Source organism: Penaeus monodon, chromosome 35 (assembly GCF_015228065.2).
Source record: "Penaeus monodon isolate SGIC_2016 chromosome 35, NSTDA_Pmon_1, whole genome shotgun sequence".
Lineage (NCBI taxonomy): Eukaryota > Metazoa > Arthropoda > Malacostraca > Decapoda > Penaeidae > Penaeus > Penaeus monodon.
Window position 1 is genome coordinate 11,847,805 of NC_051420.1, and position 20,562 is coordinate 11,868,366.

The 20,562-nt window shown below is 47.6% G+C and overlaps 1 protein-coding gene across 1 annotated transcript in view; it reads left to right on the forward strand.

The window, feature by feature from the left end:
* The window catches only part of LOC119595233 (reticulon-1-like), a 92,226-nt gene extending 72,945 nt beyond the window's left edge, over positions 1 to 19,281 (forward strand). The window contains exons 4-8 of the mRNA XM_037944397.1: positions 6,501 to 6,536; positions 15,024 to 15,231; positions 16,200 to 16,338; positions 17,350 to 17,525; positions 17,720 to 19,281. Of these exons, the coding sequence (XP_037800325.1) occupies positions 6,501 to 6,536; positions 15,024 to 15,231; positions 16,200 to 16,338; positions 17,350 to 17,525; positions 17,720 to 17,765 (605 nt within the window). The 3' untranslated portion in view covers positions 17,766 to 19,281. The remainder of the gene's footprint in view (positions 1 to 6,500; positions 6,537 to 15,023; positions 15,232 to 16,199; positions 16,339 to 17,349; positions 17,526 to 17,719) is intronic.
* Positions 19,282 to 20,562: the final 1,281 nt, after the last annotated feature.

Sequence of the window (20,562 nt, forward strand, 5' to 3'; positions counted from 1 at the left end):
GCTCTGCCGGGCTGTCTGTCTGTTGCATGGCAGTTGAATATTGATCACCGACTCGCTTCTAGATTGCCGATGCAGACCCGTGGTGTTTCTTCCGTTTTGCCTGGCTGACGTCACAGCAGAAAATGTTTAGATAGTATTTCGGGTAACTGCTGACTTTTTTTCGTTTTGTTTTGTTTTGTTTTTGTTTATTCATTTAGTTGTTAGATAAGACGATCAGACGATTAGCTAACTATTCGAAGGTTGACAGCGGCGTCTTTTATGTACCCCCTCCCCCCCTCTTCTCTTCAGTCTCCTCCCCTTTTCTTCACCTGGGAGAGTAACGAGCACAGGGCACAGCTGGCACGGTGTCCCTCGGGTGCCTCTCGGGTGCCTCGCCTGGCGGTGCTATAATAGCATCGGGTGAATGTGCGGCGCCCCCTTCTCTTTCTTCCTTTTCTTCTTTCTCTTTCTCGTTCTTTTTCTTTTTTTTATTCTCTCTTGTTCTCACACCCTTCCTCCCTCCCCCTCCCTTCATCTCCTTCCTTGCCTCCCAACTTCCCTTCCCCTCATTTTCCTTCCGTTCCGTTTCCTTCTCCTTCTCTCATTTCCCTTCCCTTTCCCTCCCTCCCTCCTTACAAGCCTACGAATAGCTATGTTTGTGTTTATCAGTCGGAGGTGCTATTGTTTTGGCGACCTGCGGGAAAGTCTGGTCTCGTCTCGTGAAAGCTTCACCGAGAAAAGCCTCATCAGGCTCCTCCGTAGCGCAGGTCACACACACACACACACACACACACACACACACACACACACACACACACACACACACACACACACACACACACACTGGTACACGCGCGCGCGCACACCACGACCTTCCCCTTCCTCCTAAGCCCAGCGTGACCTGGTCCGTGCGAATGATAATCGTTCTCCTAAAATAAATAGAAATATGAATATATGAATAAAGATTGAACCCTTTGCATGACTTCGATTAATTTCCCACCGCTATTTATATAAGTCCCCGGTGTTATCTATTTATCAGTATCTATTGATCGAAGTGGCGTAAAACCGATGGTATGTTGAGCACAACGCATTTTTTTTTCTTACAGGAATTACCTATATCTATAATTGTTTTTTTTTTTCTTTTTCTTTTCTTTAAAATTAGAAATTGAAAGGTTCACGTCAGTCTGATCGTTATGCATGAATGATCCGTGGGTGCGTACGCCGGACGTCATAAGTATCAGCTATCTGTAGAGTATCAGGGGAGAAAAGGTGAGACTATAATATGCGGCCGGGACCCTGATCTGGCACCGAGACGAAGTACAGTGCCAGCCCGACAGAAAATAACCCTGACGAGAGGACTTTCATCCCGGTTCTCTCACTGGCACTCGCCATATTCTTGGCATTATCTAGAGTTTGCGGGAACCTTGTGCACAATGATCAAGGGAACAGGCGCTGTGATGGAGGGGGGTATGGCCGTGCCCGACTACATCCAAATGAACTTTTTTCATATTTCGTGTCTTGTAACGCTCTTGACGGCGGGGCGAGGGTGCCAAGGGGCGCGTTGGTGCCACGGGTCGCTGCATCCTGCCTGGCAATGGCACAGTTCCCCCGGAGACAGGCTGCAGCTGGCGAAACCGCTGTCATTGTCGGTTGTGCTGTTCGATGGTGGCGGAGGTTGAAAGAATGTATATTTATATTCTCTTACATATATAGTTCGATATACTGAAACAATGTATATTGGTAGAATCTGGACGTCCGCGATCTCTCTCTCTCTCTCTCTCTCTCTCTCTCTCTCTCTCTCTCTCTCTCTCTCTCTCTCTCTCTCTCCTCTCTCTCTCCTCTCCTCTCCTCTCCTCTCCTCTCCTCTCCTCACCTCTCCTTCGTATAGCTACAGCGAAGCGTTACCAAAACCCGACCTGCATCTGTTACGCAACGCCCAGCATGACGGCCTCAGTGCCCCAGGGCACGTCAAAAGCACCCAGCGTACCCCCGTCCCTGTCTGTCCACCAGTGACAAGATGTGTGAGTTGCAAAAGAAAAAAAAACAATAGCGCTGTTCTAGTGATCTAATACCCTCCCGATGATACCCGCCTCCTCGCCCCCCGTACCCCGCCGCCCCTGTGCCCCGCTGCCCTGCCCCGTGCCTTGAATCTCCTGCCTGACTGGTCGCCTCACCTTGACCGTCAGATTCCTGTTGTTGCTATGTTGGTCTCGCGCATCCGCCGACGGCTCCTGCCTCGTTGGCGCGTCGCTGCGCTCTCCGCTCCCCTGCTGCTGCTCCGCTCATTTTCTTCTTTCTATCTTTCCCTCTCCTTTTCACATCTTCTGTGGTACTCTATATGCTCAGTAGCTTCATTCTCCGCCCCTCTCTCTCTCTCTCTCTCTCTCTCTCTCTCTCTCTCTCTCTCTCTCTCTCTCTCTCTCTCTCTCTCTCTCTCACTCTCACTCTCTCTCACTCTCACTCTGCGCCATTGTCTTCACTGCTGCTCCCCCTTCGGCGTGGGCAGGACGGAAGCGAAGGGGGGAGGGAGGGCATGGAGGGGGTCGGAGCGATTTGGGTGCTGGAGGTGGAGGTGTAGGGGTGGAGAAGAGATAGTGGATGGACGATGGGTGTTTTCTCCCCCCCCCCCCCTCTCTCTCTCTCTCTGTCTCTCTCTCTCTCTCTCTCTCTCTCTCTCTCTTATATATATATATATATATATATATATATATATATATATATATATATATATATATATATATATATATATATATCGCACCTTCGAGGAAGTCGTGCCGAGACTGCAGGCACGGAAGCGATGGCATCCCCGCCCGGGTGTTCACCTGGCAACACGGGGCACGGGCATCGCCGGGTATTTGGCACGGCCGCCCTCGCCTTCCTGTCCCTTGACGTGTCCTCGCATCCCGCTCGCGCCCTCCTCCTGTTGCTGAAGGTACTCGCGCCCGCTGGGGCTTTGCTGCAGTCGGTTGTCATGCGCGTCATGCGGGCCTCCCTGACATAGGCCCGGTCTTCCTCTTTCTCCTATTTTTTCTTCCTTCTTTCTCTATCTTTATCTCTTCCCTCGTCTATCTTCTCTTCTTTTCTCTCGTTTTTTTTGCGGCCGTTCATAAGCGCCGCTGGTTGGCTGGCTAATTGAGGGGTTATTTGCGCGGCACTCTCTCGTCTTTCTCCGTAGATGAGAAGCAGCAACAATGATTATGATAACAAGATATCATGATAGTCATAAGAAAACCTATGTAAACATTGTCACTCGGAACCTTTCCCCCATCTCCCTCACCCATTTTCCCCCTCTATCCTCTCTTCTCCCTCACCCCTCGCCTGTCTCCCTCTCTCTCCTTCCCTTCCTCCTCCCCCTCTTATTTCTCCCCCTTCTCCCCTTTACCCTCTTTATTTCTCCCACCTTCTCCCCTTTACCCTCTTTATTTCTCCCACCTTCTCCCCTTTACCCTCTTTATTTCTCCCACCTTCTCCCTTTTACCCTCTTCTTTCTCCGCCCCCCCCTCCCCCTCCCCCCCTCCCCCCTCCCCCTTACCCCTAGCCTCCCCCGACGGCGTGTGCGTGCGGCCGGACACACGTTGTTAACAGAGGCTTAGGGATGCAGTGCGAACACGGCCAGAGAAACGGGAAGAAGGGAGAGAGGGAGGGAGGCAGGGAGGATAGGTAAATGAAGAGGAAAAATGGGAATAAAAAGAGAGGAGGGTAAGAAAAGAAACAAATAAAAAGAAGGGGTAGGAGGAGGGAAGAGAAGAATAAGAGAGAACGAGAAGGTAAAAGGAAGCGTAAAGAACGAAAGGAAGAATTGGAAAAATTGGGAGAGGAATTGGGGATGTAGACATGTAGAAAGCAAGAAAATAGAAGAGGGAGAAAGGGATAAGGGAAGGTTACGTAGTCCGTGGCGGAGGGAGGGGAGGGGGGGGCATTCCGCAGCTGACGAAGAAGTTCGGGATCTCGCGAGTGACAATTTGAGCTACATTTTTGTTCACTTTGCACGCGTCCTCTCTCTCTCTCTCTCTCTCTCTCTCTCTCTCTCTCTCTCTCTCTCTCTCTCTCTCTCTCTCTCTCTCTCTCCTCCTCTCTCTCTCTCTCTCCTCTCTCTCTCTCTCTCTCTCTCTCCCTTCTCTCCTCCCTTTCTCCCTCCTTCCCTCCCTCCCTCTCCCTCTCTCTTCTCTTGCGGTGACTCGGCAGGACGCCATTGCAAGGTTGTAGGGGACTTGCGGTTGAGTGGCGGGAGGGAACGAGCGGTGGATTCTGCAATACTTTGCAAATTGCAGCTGGTTTGGTTGATGTGGTTGTGATGGCCTTGCTCGGAAGACATCGTTGATGTGGATCTCCGTGTTGTCAGGGCCGAGAGTCTGGTGGTTAAGGGGAGAGTGGTGGTGGTTCAGGGAAATTGTGGTCGTCGGAACGGTGGAATGATACTTGGAATGAAAAGTTCACTCCGGGCGGAAGGGTTTGGGGGAGCGGGGGAGGGAGGGAGGGGAGGGGAAGAGGGTAAGGGAAGGGTAGAGCAAAGAGTGAAGGGGAGACAGGGCAGGGGAAAGGAGGAGACGGGGGTGGGGGGCGGAATGTGGGAGGGCGAGGAGGGGGCCGAGCGGAGCATCGATCCTTCACGTCCAAGAGAGTCCTAGAGAGCGGATCCCTCCCAGGGTGGGGGTGGGGGGCGGGTGGGTCGAGGCGGGGAAGGAGGGGAGGCGAGGGCCCCCTTTTGTAGTGTTTGTCGAAAGTTTTTTTTTTTTTTTTTTTTTTTTTTTTTTTTTTTTTTTTTTGAGTCACGTTGCGTAACGCGAGCGAGGTCGTTCTGGGAGAAGTGAGAAGAAAAAGGAAACTTTCGTTTTGATTTTCTGGAATAATTTTGTGTTCAAGAGCTATAGCAATTCAGGATGAATGAAGGCAAAAAAGAAAAAAAAAGATAAACGAGCGAACGAATATAAGAGGAAAGTATATCGGAAAACCTTTCAAACCCTCATTTCGTCTGGAAGTGCCAGAAAAGATACTGCCGCGTTTTGTTACATTTAACCTACTAACACTTAATATTTCTTGGTTTGAGCTTTTAATATTACTTTTTGTTTGTTTTTCACTTGTTTGACTTGGCTCATGCACCCTCTCCCCTCCCCCTTTCCCATGCACTTGTACTCTAAAGAATTTAGACACTTTTTCCGTTATCTTTTGAGTAGGTTGGCTTCTGTAATTCTCTAAATGGTTAATGGCTACATTTTTCTGTAATGGTTAACTTTGTCAGAATATGAACTTTTAGTATCAATTGGATAACTTTTTTTCTATATTTTTCTTTATTGCAGAACAATAAGGCTTCTTCATTAATGGATTGATTAAAAAACTAAGTTGACATTTTCTAACTTGGTAATATCTTCCTTCTATAGAAATAATAGTCTCTCTTGAGGTTCACTCTAGTGCACGCCCGCACGCCCACTCTCCGCCTGGGCCGCCCTCACGGAGGTGGAGCTCGAACTGAGCCTCCATCAGGCAGACGAGGGCGGCGCCAAGAGTTGGCGGGCGTGCGGGCGTGCACGAGGTAGTGGGTAAACCGCCACCGCTTCGGCCCAACCCCCTCCCCCCCGCCCACGCCCACGGCTCCGAGATGGGCGGAGGGACATACATATTTACACGGCATTGAGGGAAGGTCGAATGAGACGGTTTTGGTTGGTGAATGAGCTTGCTAGGAGAGGGTGAATTAGGATAAATGCGTGGCTAGGTTAGGTTGGGATAATTTGCAAAAGGGATAGGATGGAGAGCTTTTTTTCTTCTTCTTCTATTGATAATCTACTGCAATTGATAGCTGGATAAGTAATCGGCTAGGATACGTAGGGACTATATGTTAAAGAATGAATTGGATTATACATTTTTGTGTGAGTAATGGACCTACCAGGAGGAAGAAGGTAGGATAAGTGATTGATTAAGACAGGTAGGGATAGTTTGCTTGAAGGGATGGATTAGATTAGGGATGATTGAAGGGATGGGTTGGATAAAGCATTCTGTTTGAAGCTGTTAGGACGGGTAACTGGTCAGTCGTCCCGTAGGTAAGTAGCTAGCGGCCCGGGACTGTTAGGTGCGACGTGGCGGAAGTGACAGGTGTGGGAACTCGTGGTGTGCTCGTTGGGTGTCGGTGGGTGGGCCTCGTGTGTTTGCGGGCTGTGCTGCCGAGTGTTCTTGCACCTGCACTTGTTGGTGTTTGTGTGTCTGCCTCGAATATCTGGAGTGTGGATGTAGTTTGAGAAACACAATAGTGACACTTTTTCACACGCATGCGCGCACATATACGCACGCGCACACACACACACACACACACACACACACACAACCACACCACACCACACCACACCACACCACACCACACCACACCACACACCACACACACACGCCCCTCCGGGCAAGGGGCAAAGGGGCGTGGTCGGCGTTGGTGCCGACAAGCGGCGACGGAGGAAAGTGTAATCCCCAAAACAAGAAAAAGGCATCTGTTTAACTCTGACCCTTTCTCTCTTCTCCCTCTTCTCGCACGCTGACAGGGGCCTGGTTCAACCCCGACCAGCTGGACCCGCGAGGTGAGTGAGCGCCGGGCGGCCTCGCACTGTGCCCCCTGCTTCGTGCTCTCCCATGCCACTGCCCTTTTCGTTTTGAGATTTGCTACCTTTTGGGGCTTGTGATTTTTTGAAAAATTCTCTCTCTCTCTCTCTCTCTCTCTCTCTCTCTCTCTCTCTCTCTCTCTCTCTCTCTCTCTCTCTCTCTCTCTCTCTCTCTCTCTCTCTCTCTCTCTCTCTCTCTCTCTCTCGCTCGCTCGGAGGGAGAGAGGGAGAATGGAAATGAAGTGGAGGAAGGAGGGAAGTGAAAGAATAGAAGAAGGAAAGGCGGTTATCGTTTTTTCCCGTCTTCTGGCCCCTTCCTCTTCTCGACTTCCCCCCTCCTCTTTATCCTTGGCTCCTGCCTTGTCCTCTTCATTTTATTCCCCTGGTGGGGCGAGGCAGGAGTTGGTAGGGGTCTGTGTAATGAAACAGGGCGAAATCCTCCCTAGAGTTTTGCCCCCTGGCCTGCATCCCCCCTTCTCCTGGCCAGTTGTGTAGGCCAGCGTAGTGCATGATCCATCGTCGTGATCTTCGGGACGTGTGCCCTCTTCCTCCTTCCTCTTCCCTATTTACTGGTCGTCTTTTCGATGTCCAGATGTTTATTTTCTTTTTACAGTTTTTAATCTTCCCCATGTACCTTTATTTTTTTTATTTTTTTACTTTTTTTCCTGTTTTATTATCATTCCTTGTTGTTCCGCATCGTTGTATTTATTACCGCATAGGTGTTGTGTTTAATCCAAGTACATTTTTGTTGATCGGTATATCGTATCCCACATGGCTGTTCTGTAATACGTGTGCGAATTGAACAAAAAAAAATACACAAGTATATGTTTGAGGTTTCAAATAAAGTGACGGTAAGTGGTGTAGATTGGTGTGTCCCTTGAGGCTGCGGCGAGGAGGAGGCCGAGGGCGGGACGGTCTCGCCGAGGGAGGAAGGAAGGAAGGGGGTCAAGGAGCAGCCGAGGTAAGAGGATTGTCTTCAGTGTCAGTCGTTTCGCTCCCTTTCCTTCCATAATGCCCTGATTCCCTCGCCCTCCATCTCATTCTAAATTGTCTTCCTTCTCCACTGCACCCCTCCAGCCCCCCCCCCCCCTTTCCTCACACCGCTCCCCCTCCTTTCTCTCTTCCTCTCTTCCCTTCCCTTCCCTTCCCCCCTCTCAACCCTCCCCTCTCTTTCCTTCTCTTTTCCCTTCCCTCCTCCCCTTCCCCTCACTTTGAGGATGTCGTGGCGAGAGGTATTGCGACCTGTGGTAGTTCGGGCGTGTTTTGCTCCCTTGCTTTTCCCACGTGACTCTTACCTTTCTCCTCCTCATCCTCCCCTCGTCTCCTCTTCTTTGTCCTCGCATCCTCCTCTTCCTCCTTTTACCCCTCTCCTTCCTCCTCCCTCCCTCCCTCCCTTTCCTCCTCCACCTCTTCCTTAGTACCTGTACATTTTCTCTTCATTTCTCTTGGCAGCATCCCTCGCCTCCCGCTGATGCACCTGTTTCCCCCCCTCCCCCCCCCTCTCTCCTCCCTACCATTCCTCCCAACTATACCCATGCCCGAACGTGCTCTCTCTCTCTCTCTCTCTCTCTCTCTCTCTCTCTCTCTCTCTCTCTCTCTCTCTCTCTCTCTCACACACACACACACACACACACACACACACACACACACACACACACACACACACACACACCATTTCTCTTTCTCACTCGTTCGCTCTCATTATCTCCCTTCCTCCCTCCCCAGCCTGTCCGTTAAAAAGTGACCTCTCTCTCGCTCGCCTAAACGCATCGTCAGTCAGACCGCTCCTGTATGTAATGTAGGCTTAAGCGTGAATGTATTTATGAATGTTACATTGTCATCGACGCCAAATTGCGTTTGAGTGAGAGGCTCTGTGTCGACGGGACGGGGAGAGGTTGGGCGGGGGGGGGGGGGCCTGTTGATGTGGGGTCGTGGTGGGGAAGGGGGATGGAATGGAGGAGGAGGAGGATATGGTAGTGGTGGAAGGGTGGTGGTGGTGGTGGTGTGGCGAGGGTATTGATCCAGGGCCGGGCCACTGGCTGTGTACGTCTGTGTGCGCCTCGGCCCGGAGCACTTGCCCGTTCACTCTGTTCATGTTCACTCTTTCAGGGCGGAGCGTGTTTCACAAGTTCATTTTGGAACCGACCAGCTCGTGTTGAAGAGGGGGCGTACCGACTAGCTCGTGTTTAAGGGGGGGGGCGTCTTCGAGGGAGGGGGCGGTTACGTAGGTTTAGGTGGACGAAGTTTCAAAAGGGAAGAGGGGGAGAGAATGAGAGAGAGGGAAAGGGAGAGAGATAGAGAAAGAGGGTACGTGTAAGATGGGTAAATAGTTCAGTAGATAAGTAGGTTGGTAGGTAGGAAGGTCAAGAGATGGAGGTTCGAATATGGCGAGCATAGTTTAGGAAGACCAGCTGGTTACCGCTGATAGATCATTGAAAGAGACGGAGGGCGGCCAGCGTAGCGGGTCCGAGATGCGTGGGGAATGCCCCTGCACACGCGAGTGCCAGTGACAGGGGCAGAGGAAGGCCGGGGAGGTCTCCGGCGGCGCGGCCTCTGATCCTCGCAGAGCCTTCCTGCAGGAACTTCCGCCTGCCGCGAGGATGCCCTTTTCTTTTTCCTTTTCCCTCTCCTTATTTTTTCCAGTTTCTATGCCCTTTCCTCCTCTTTCTACTTCTCCCCCTCCTTTCCCTTTCCCTCTCCTCTCCTCTCCTCTCCTCTCTCCTTCTCTTCTTCCTACTACTACTACTTAGCCAGCCTCTCTTTATCTTCCCCTCTTTCTTCTCTCTACTACTTGTCCTGTCTTTTATCAGCTTCCGCAATGAGCCTTATCGCGGGCCTCCCGTGTTGTGAGAAGCAGCACAGATGGGAAAGATAATGAGAATTGCCGTTAACCCTGACGTCGAAGATGTAAGTCATTCTCGGGTCATTCCCTGGCACTGTGTCGAGGCGAGGATGCGCGAGATCACGATGTCGGGCGGCGAGCGTAGAGCTCTGTGCTGGCACCCATGAAGGCTGGGAGGGAGCCAGCTGCGAGTGGCGGCTGCGACGGATGACAGTAGGCGTACGGGAGTCTCAAGTAAATATAGCATGGGCACCTAGCTGGGCATGGGCACGACGTCACCCCTTCCCCCTCCCCCTCCTTTCCCCCTTTCCCCCTTTCCCCTCCTTTCTCCCCTTCCCACACGCACGTTCCTTGCCCCTCGCCCGCCTCGCCTTGGCACCCTCCCAGTCGTGTGGTGTACGGGGCACTCGGCTCTCCCCTTCTTGTGCGTCTCCTTCCCTTGCCGGCGCGCCCTTCGAGCCCTTGCGAGACCACCCTCCGCCTCTCCTGACTCGCCCTCCTCCTCCAGCACCAGTGAGTAGCCCAGGGGCAGCCCCTCCGCGTCCCTTGACTGGGGGCTTAGGGACTCTTTGGGGGTTAGTTTGGGATCAGGGATCAGGGATTAGCGGAGATTCGGCCTCAGGTGTGTGTGCGCAGACCGCGGAGATTGGATTAGTGGTTGGTGATTGTGTCTTCGTCTGTCTGTGTGTCTGCGAGTCGCACGTGTGAGATTCCTTTTTCGCTGACTCATTTTCCGGAACAAGCTGCTACTATGTACCTTTTTAACCACCGCTTTCCCCCTCCTCCTACCTTCCTCCTCGTGGTTTCATTCGCCAATCAGTGCCACATTCGCCGTTATCCTGCCCACCCCCACGCCCCACCCTCCACCCCCCGCGTCCACCTCTGACCTTTGGCCGTGTCCTCTCCTTCTACCAGCCCGCCCCCTTCGGAGGCGCTGGCGGCATGTCGGGTCTTCGGTACTGCCTCACCACGACCTCTCACCCTCAACTTGTGCATAAATGATCGGTCGCCGAGGCTCGCCGCCTGCTTTATCCTGTTCTACTGAGGGCCCCGCTATCGCTGCTTAAAGTGCTGACTTCCACATTGTCAGCGTGGCTTCATCATTGTGGCTTTGATATGCCGAGGCGGAGGCACTGAAGGGAGGACGATGCGGAGCTGCAGGTCGAGTGGTGCCGCACCTGGAGTGGCTGTGCTTGCATCGGCGGGAGGCGTCAACTTTTTTTTTGCTTACGGACCGAACCCAGCTCGACGTTCGGCGTCTGTCCATCGGGGACCTCCTTCAGAAGTTCACGTCGGCAGGGCGAGAGGGGGGGGGGGCTGGCAGCACGAGGGTTCGTGGCCCCTGGGAGAGCCCGATGTAGCGCCCTCGGTGCCAAGCGCTGCCTCTGCCCTTCCCGGCGGGCATAACGCCCCCTCCCCCTGCCCCCGACCCTGAGGCGATGCGCTAAATTGGATCAAGAGCGACTCACGGCGAAGGGCTTGGGCTGCATGTTTCCGCCGCCCCGGGTGACGAATCGCCAGCAGCGACGCCTCCTCGGTTGCCTCCTCCTGCCGCCGCCCGTTTGGCATGGCTGCCAATTCTCCCGGGGCTCCGCGTGCCAGATGTAGGGGAGGCCTCCATTTCCCCGATCGAACTCACGCCGCGCTGTCGGGTCACGGTGATATTTCCTCCCCGTCGCTGCAGGATGAATGCACATGACAAATTCACAAGACCAGCAAGAGGTGTCCGTGTACCTCGAGAAGAGACTCGGGTGCCGCTGCGAACAGACAGAAATAAACGCCGAAAGGGCTGGCAGAGGCAACAGACACACTGCTTGCGGCCGTACATCTCCATCAGGGGGAGATATTCACCCCCTCCCTCCGCACGCAGAGCAGGAAGGCAGAGCGGGCGGTAGTGGGCTCCAGCGCCCCGGATATTTGCCGAAGTAAATAATGTTACTTTTGTCCGCCCATTCTGGCGCTGGCGAGGCCGTCAGAGGAGGCGCTGCCCTGTAGACCAGGGCGAGGGGAATAGCGGCTCTGTGTGTGTGTGTGTGTGTGTGTGTGTGTGTGTGTGTGTGTGTGTGTGTGTGTGTGTGTGTGTGTGTGTGTGTGTGTGTGTGTGAGAGAGAGAGAGAGAGAGAGAGAGAGAGAGAGAGAGAGAGAGAGAGAGAGAGAGAGAGAGAGGGAGGGGGGGGATGAAGAGCGTTCTTGCCCTCATCCCTTATGAGCCTGCCGCCGCTATGGTATTTCTCACGCTGATACACCTGCCCTGACGCTCTCTCTCTCTCTCTCTCTCTCTCTCTCTCTCTCTCTCTCTCTCTCTCTCTCTCTCTCTCTCTCTCTCTCTCTCTCTCCCTCTCTCTCTCTCCTCTCTCTCTCCCTCAACCTTTTATCTATGTACCTATATATCTTCTCTTTCTCTTCCTTTCTTGCCCTTTTTTTACCGTTTCCATTTTTCTCCATTTATCTCCCCCCCCCCCAATCTTTCTCTCTTTTTCCTTTAGTATATGTTTGTACATATGTAGAACATTCTTTTTTCCATAACATACGGGCGAACGAACTTGATAGTAAGTTCCGTGATAGCGCTGACATAAGTAGGGAGAGACACTGGCAAATGAAAGGGAAAACGGATTGACAACCGATAGACAGACAGACGCACACACAGACTGCCTTGCGCCTTACGTCATGGCCTCACGTGGCGTCGAAAGGCGAGCCTCCCTCTCTCGCCTCGACTGATCCGAGCCAGAGCCTGCAGTCAGGGCCCGAGAATCGAAGTGATGTAATGCGACACCAGGAACTCGCTCGCGTCTCCTCGGCGCGCGGGATCGCTCATCCGGGCGGAGGCCTTGGGGATGCCTCACCCGGACGCCTAGGTGGGGCTTGGTGTTTAGCCGACCAGGGTTGTGGGATTACTGCTTTATTCTTTTTTTCTTCTTGTTCTGCTTTCGCCTAATCTTTCCTCTTTTTCTCTCTTTTTTTGTTCTTTCCCCTTTCTTCTGTATCTTCCTCTTCGTTTTTTTCCAAGAAGTATGTCGTAACATTTTGAAGTAAAAATGTCAGTGATATGTGTGGCGCGCGGTTTGATAAGCGAAGTAGCGTCCGGCAGTAAAAGGCGAATTATCTGAAGAAGTCGTAAAGGTCTTTGGCCGCAGCCTACCGCACAGTACCCCGAGGCACCGGAGAGATTTGATAGCAAACTTTGAGGCCGTGTATATAAATAGATGTTAGATATCAGCGTATTTTGATCGAGAGTGATTGACGATAGAGGTACCTGCATTCGAGGAGAGTAATGTCGAGAATCGTCAGGTCCGCCGTTGAGGAAAGTGGCAGAGCTGTCGAGAAAGAAGTTTTTGAGCGTTTCCCCCGGCCAGCAGGCAACTATCCGAACACGTTAACTACATTTCTCGCCTGACGACGGGATTCGAACGCGGCGCCGAAATAGACGTTTGCGCAGAGACGTCAGCGTTTGACAGGTTATGATCAGCGAAGTGTCAGCGCCGGCAGCCGGGTTGGGATACTACCCCCCCCTCCTCTCCTCTCACCCCCTGACCCAATCCTCCGAACTCTTTTCTTCCATCTCTTGCATTATTTCTCTTTCTGCGCGTATTTCCCGCTTTCTTCTCCCCTCCCCTTCCTCGCTTTCACTTTCCCATGCCTGCCTACCACCGCCGCTTCTCTTCCTTCCTATCGTAGTTCCTTTCCTCCCTTCTCTCCACCTCCTCCCCCTCCTTTCCTTCCACCCTTCCTCTCCTTACCCATCCCTCCTTCCATCTCTCCTTTCCTTCCCTCCCTCCCCATTATATTCAGCCATGACCTTTTTACCTCTTCAAAGGCGCAAGTGACAACAAACCGATTAAATATTCGTATATCCGGCATTCGCAGCGCTTTCTCGCTTTCTTGCGGTAGACGGTTAAACTTTTTTCCCCCTCGTTGAGGTGCTTTTTTGTGGAATATTCAGGATTGTTTTTTATTATTTGTCAGTTTTAACCTTTATGAAGTAATAAGAACGAAGAAAATAGTCGATGACCCAGAGAGGCGACATTTGAGATAATTGATAGGTGGTAGATTAGAGGTCCAGCAAAGTTAATCAGTTCTTGTATATAAAGTAAGTGGTGTCCGATGACACCTTAGGCCCGTTGTATATCCATAATGGAAAGTTGTTAGCGCCCGCAGAACAACGCCATATGTTCTGGTGGGCCGTCGGTAGTCGCGCTAGTGAAAGGAATGAAACAAACGAGACATAAACTCCGTTTTCTTTAATGTGTTGCTCAAGATCCCATCCATAGTTTTCTTTTGGGGGCAGCTTCTTCCTTGGTTTGCATTTGGAGCAACGGAGGGACAGAATGCGACAGAATGGTTTTTGTTTTTCCCTCCTCTCTCTCTCTCCCTACGCCAACGTGGGTGATGTGGAGTGTGCAATGTGTTCCAGCGTGGCGGTTCTGGGCTGGTGAATGTGCCCTCGTGGCCGGGTGAGGCCGGGGCGAGGACGGGGGGAGGCGCGGTGGGCCGGTCTTACTCTCACAGTACGGGTACGACTCGCTCGCACACCTGCCGTCTCCACCTGACACTGCCCGCGCCGCCGCCTTTCTTTCGCTCGTACTCCGAAGGTCCTCGTCCTCGTAGCCAAGGAGGTGGCTCGTTTGACGGCGTCAGGTGTTAAGTCCCAACGGCCGATCCTTAATTGAGTGTATTCACGCGGAAGTCGAGTCTATTCGACGTCGTTGCGTTTAAAGGGATCCAGTTGGACCTTTAACAGAAGTGCAGAATGGGTCGCAGGCACGGGAAGGACCGCCGCGGAGGGGACTCTGGCTCGGATTTCGACGAGGAGCCTCCGCCCAGCAGAGGGCCAGGTGCGTCGCGGCCACGCGCTTTTTGCTCGCCTTTTCATCTCTTGGGCCGTTTCTCGCCTCTTAATCCATTTTCGAGTCATGGTGACGTGATTCCGACAAATTGCTATTGTATTTTTTGTATGATGTGCAAGCATGATTTGCATTTGTTCCGTATGGTGTAAAATGCATTTGAAATAGTTCAGTTGTCAATATTGAAATGTAATTTCGTTTTCTTTAATGTTGTATTCCCGTTGAATGGATAAAAAATCAGAGATGAGTTTGTCTTCAGGAAACATATGTTATTCTACTTTCCACTCACAGGGATCTCAGGGGTCACTGAACTATTTGATTCTATTTTATGCATGAGGGAAATTATTATTATTGTGTCGTGAGTTTAAATATGTATATTTGCTCATTATATGGAATGTGAATTGTGTGAAAATGAAATGTAAAGTGCATGTCCTTAAAATACTTAAGAAATGCTAAACATATGTTTGTTTACATATTGATATAAACATGTGGTTTAATCTGAATGTATAAATACATTCTAAAAAAAAAAAAAAAAAAAAAAAAAAAGTAAAGCAAATTTTTTGTAGTCCTCTAGAATTATTTTTGTGTATTGTAAAAAAAAAAAAAATGGATGGTATATTTATCTGAACATTTTTATAACAAATATGCACACATATATTTAGGTATTTTACCTTCTTTAACAGCCTTCTAAATAATCCAACATTCATTGCTATTCTGTACAAGTATTTTTTCCAAGGCAACACCACAGAGAAGCAAAACTAACATCCAAATTCTACATTGCAGTGGTTGACCTGATCTACTGGCGCGATGTGAAGAAGACAGGTGTTGTGTTCGGAGGGTTGATGATGATCCTCATCTCGTTGGCCTACCTGTCCCTCATCTCCGTGGTGGCCTACACCTCCCTGACCGTCCTCTCAGGAACCATCACCTTCCGCATCTACAAGAACATCATGCAGGCCGTTCAGAAGTCACAGGATGGACACCCATTCAAGTGAGTGAGCCAGGCAGCTGTTGGGACTGTTTGGGTGGGGGGGTTGGGGGGAGGGGTTGACAGAGAGAGGGGTAGGCAGGTTGGGCAGTCTTTAGAGGAGATAAAAGATAGCTGGAAAGAGAGTAGAGAAAAGGTGGGGGGGGGGGGGGGTAGGATTGGCTTTTTTTTTTTTTTTTTTTTTTCGTGTTTTTATTTTGAGGACTCGCTAGCTTAGTATTATAAATTCAGAAAGGTAAAATGGTTGAATTGTTATTGCATAATGTGTAATATGTAGCATTAGATACTCTGACAGTGCATCTTGGTAAATATTGAATTATGAAAATAAAGAATGGAAAATGGTTACATGTCATAAATCATAGATATGCACTCCCAGTAAAATTAACTAAGAGATATTGATGTGCATCATTGTATTACAAAATCTCTCCTTGACTGCACATATAACAATGCCACAGGTTTTTATTTTCAACTGTGAGATTTAAAGGAACCACACTTGATTTTGAATATGTCTAGTACTAAGAAAGCTTCTTAAATATAGTGGTAAAGTTCGGAATATGCACGCCTTTGAAAGAAGCAATTGTTGGGAACAGAGCAAGGTAACCCATGTGCATTACCAATTCTACACAAAAAATAGAAATCAGGGCATTTTATGCAGACTGTTCCCAGTTGCAGATAACTTAGTCAGACTTCACACTTTGAAATCTTTAACATTGACCATGAAAGAACTGGTGAAGGAAGAAATACAAGATTGTAATGGTGGTTATCCTAAGTAAAGTCCTTTTTAACTATTCAGATTTTGAAAATAATCTTTCTTCATATAGTATTTCTCCATTCCAAATAGGAAACTTTGTGCCTTTTAATATCTAGATTATCCTCTTTTTTTACCACATTGCTCATTTTTATTTAACTCTTTTATTTCCCTTATTTTCAAGTATTATTTGGATAGTTCCATCTAATTTTTTCTCTTCTAGGGACATCCTGGAGCTTGACACCAACCTGCCCTCAGAAAAGGTGCACGAGGCTACCGATGTCATCATTCAGCAGATCAATTCCACAATCAGCGAACTCAAGCGACTCTTCCTTGTGGAGGACCTTGTTGATTCCGTTAAGGTGTGTTGCTTCAGGTAGAACTGTTGGTTGATACGGAGGGGAAGAAGTGGTTGTTAACCTCGTATCGCCAGGAAAATGTAGTGGACACTATAGTATTGTTTTGTGAAATGTCATATGCATAGCTAGCCACAAGTAAGTCGATTTGTAGACCTTGTTATATTACCTGACTTCATCTCACCCTGAGTTTGCAGGAAAATAAAATAATCAGTCCCCCCCCCCCACTCTCCTCTCTCTCTCTCTCTCTCTCTCTCTCTCTCTCTCTCTCTCTCTCTCTCTCTCTCTCTCTCTCTCTCTCTCTCTCTCTCTCTCTCTCTCTCTCTCTCTCTCTCTCTCTCTCTCTTTCTCTCTTTTCATTCTATCAGTATTGATGCTATTATTGTTATTATAGACATTGTACTAACAGTAAAATAATATACTAGATAATTCAGAAAATCGAGGATAAGGTTTAACAGGTGAGATAGGTAATACTAGTAATGGGCCTATTGATGACTTAGTACTTGTGGAGTCATCTGTATGTAAAGAAAATAAACCAAACTCACAGAGGACATAGTATATACACACATGCCATCTCTGGCAGCATCTTGTTAATTGTTGTGTTTTTTCATGGTAAAAATGGGTACTGTTTTTTCTTTTCTTTTTTCTTTGTATTTATTTTATTTGTTTTTGCTTAAGCAACTATTTTGGTTAATACTCACAAGGCAGTTTGTATGTATTAATTGCAAGTACTGCTATTATTTCTTTTTTTTATTTGGCTTTGTTCATTCTCATAAGATTTTTGTACGAAATGACTTTTCTGCCATGGATTTTAGTTGATATCTATAAGTAATTTTTATTTAAGGAAATTTCATGTCTAATAATGATTAAAAAACAGGTTATTCTTTGAACTATTTACTACATGCAGTTCTGTTATTTCATGTTAAGGGTTGTTTAGTTTTATCACCTTGGTTTGATATATTATAATTCATGAAGTCTGTCCCTGATTTTGTTGTTAAACCAAAGTATTTATTCCAGTTTGGTTGTCTGCTTTGGTGTTTGACCTACTTGGGATCTTGGTTCAATGGATTGACCCTCGTCATCCTTGCGGTTGTAGCTCTCTTCAGCCTTCCCAAAGTCTATGAACAGAACCAAGCCCAGATTGACCAGTATGTTGGTCTTGTTCGCTCACAAGTTAACGATATCATGTCCAAGTAAGTCATTTTAAAGTTCATCGTTGTGGTTCTTAGAAAATTGACAGTATTAATGATTAGATTTTCATGTAAATGTATATGTAAAGTAATTATTAGAACAAGATACTCTCTCAGAAGAGGTCAAAGATTTGCTTATGAGTATAAAGAGCTTGAGAATTTCTTATAACCTTTTCCTTTTTCTTTTTCTTTTACAGGGTGAAGGCTTCCCTCCCCATTGGAAACAAGGAGAAAACCCAGTAAGAAAAAGACAACATCAACGTGTGATATCCTGAGTGCATCTGTGTTTGTGCGCTACATCAAACCACTGGTGTGTTGCGGCATCTGCACCAACGTCGAAGTGCACACATTTTATTTGTGTGCAGAGTAATCCCAGAGAGGAACCAACCAATCCTATTGTGGTCTGGCTTGCAATGCTCCCCTAAGTCACACAATGTTTCCTGATGGGAATGCACTAGCTAGCTGCCATATCTGTTGTAATGATAGGTGAACTTTGTAATATTGCTTTAGCTATTATGGTAACATCTCTTTGATGGCAGTGAACAAGTTTTTGTGTACAGTAAACCAGTGATGGAACCCAGCAGCCAAGTTGTGAGGTTTGGGGAGCATAAAGACAGTTTTATGAATGAAAGAGGCACACAGTGAGAGAAAAAATATAAAGTAAAAAAGCACTTCCAGCTGATATTATTAGTGCTATTAAGATGATGCTCAGTTGATGCTATTGTGCCTCTGGTCACCCTATTTCTGATTCTCACCTTTGCTTGCTTGTGTTGGTTAGAAGATTCTCTGTAGCATCAAGGGTGTTTAGCATGTGCTGGGCATGCTATTTATGCAGTGCACCCAAGGTATAAACAGGAAGTGGTGTTATAGTTATACATACAATCAAGGGTGAGGAACATGTTTGTGAAATACACTACTCCATTGTATAGTCATTGCATTATTGTTCTTTGTAGGTTTTTTTTCTTTTTCTTTTTCTTTTTCTTTCTTTCTTTTTCTTTTTTTTCGTCTTTCATCTTTATTTTTATTAGCACTGTGAAAGGAGTATCAATGCAATCATTTTCAGTTGTTTAGTTTGTCCTTATATGCTTCAAACTGGCTGTCATATATGGTTAATGTAGAATTGCCAATTAGTGCAAAAGATCTGTTGTCCATTGTCAGTCTTCTAAGATCTGTCTTTATTTATAATTTTCATGCTTTTAAAATTTTTCTATTGAAAGAAAAATCTCCAATGTACCCACGGCATATACTTTTATAAAGGATAAGCAAATAGTGTTTTGATTTTTTATATATAATCACCAAAGTAACTCTGTGGGAAACCTGCTTCCATTTCAATGGGTGTTCTCTTGTGTCTGTGAAGTGGGAAATTCCCCATATGTCATAGTGCTGTTGCTTGCCACAGTCGTCTATTAAATAACTGTCTACAACCTCTTTAAGTGTTATGGAGATGCAAGTGAGGATTTAAGCTTATATTACTACTAGATATGTTTAATTATTGTACTCAACATCTAGGGGCTATTATTTGCTCTTGTTGTAACAGGAATTCTATTAGATATCTGGCTGAATCTAGTTCGGAGATTTACATATATTTAAAGCTTTTATTTATATTTGGGTAATGGGTAGGAAAATATAGGAAAAAAAAAATTATGCTTAAGTTGAAGGAGTTTTCTAAGTACTTGTAAGTGTTCTTTCATATTGCATTAAATACTGTCACAAACAACAGTAAAGTTGCTGTACTACCAAATAAAACATTCAAGATTTACAAACCTTTTTATTCCTTTTGTGAAAGTAAATAATAGTATTTTTTGCAACTTCTTACATTTTGACATTCTGTAAACTATTGCTATTCCTACAGCATGTAGAAGATAGACATTTTGAAAATGCATCAGAGGATGGCAGTTTGAGGGAGTCTTATAACCAAACTAAATTCTAGTGGTTGAGATGTAAATTTTGCAAATACTACCTTGCTATTTGTTCAGAGGAATTAAGGGATTTAATAATGCAATCAGAATGCAAATAAATAAGGAAGACAGAAAGGCAGATGATTATAAGGAATTAACCAATTAGTGCACTGCAGCATAGACTGAACTTTCTTCATATCCTCTACCTGAGGATTCAAGTGACCATAATGTAGCTATTGCCTATATTCTTGATCAACCAATGGTAGGATGGCCTGTACATGTAATGTCCACTCTAATTGCTTCACAAATACCATGTCACCAATTGTGACTTCAACTCGATCTCATACATTTACCCTTTGTCATGACTTTCAGGAGACTTTACTAATATCAATAGAAGTGTTTAAAATAAAATAATCTCAGGTATAATAGTAATGATATGTAAAAAAAAAGGGAATGAGGCTAGTTAGCCTTCTTATTGACTCTGGTGACAAAAACTAGTGCTGTGCACTATTTGTGATGGGGACTGAGGCCAAATGTGGGGGATCACCCTACCTTGGACCACAGTCCTCACCTCAACTAATTTTGCATGGTCTTTTCTTCTCCCTCTTTCCTTTTCCTTCTCTTCATCCCCTTTTTCAGTCCACTTCCTAAGGTGTGAGAGCGGTGCTGAAAGGATGAAAGGCTGCCGTTTTGTCAGTCATGAATGGCGTCTGGGAGCCATGGGCATGTTATTCCCTTGGTTAATTGTTAATTTCTTCAACCCATTTATTTTGGGCTCGCATGGCCAATGATAAAGATTTCTTATCCTTCTTAGGGGCATTAAGTCTTGCCCCTTCAACTAGCCCATCCAACTCTAATTTCATTGGTTTCCCGACACCTGCCTCTCCTTTAACCACGGCTCTGACCTGATACTAAATACCCCTTCCACAATTGCTGTCAACTTAATCCATTCCAAATCATCTACCCAGGTCATTACCCAACCTTCAAAATACACCCCTTCCTCACTCCCAACATCATCCACTCCATCTCCTAGTGCACAGGCTTCTTCATTGTCTACCCCCACCCCTTATTACTACTCTTCATCCTTAGTGTCCTCCCAACAGTACTACCTCTCTCCATGCCACTCCATCTTCCTTCCACCC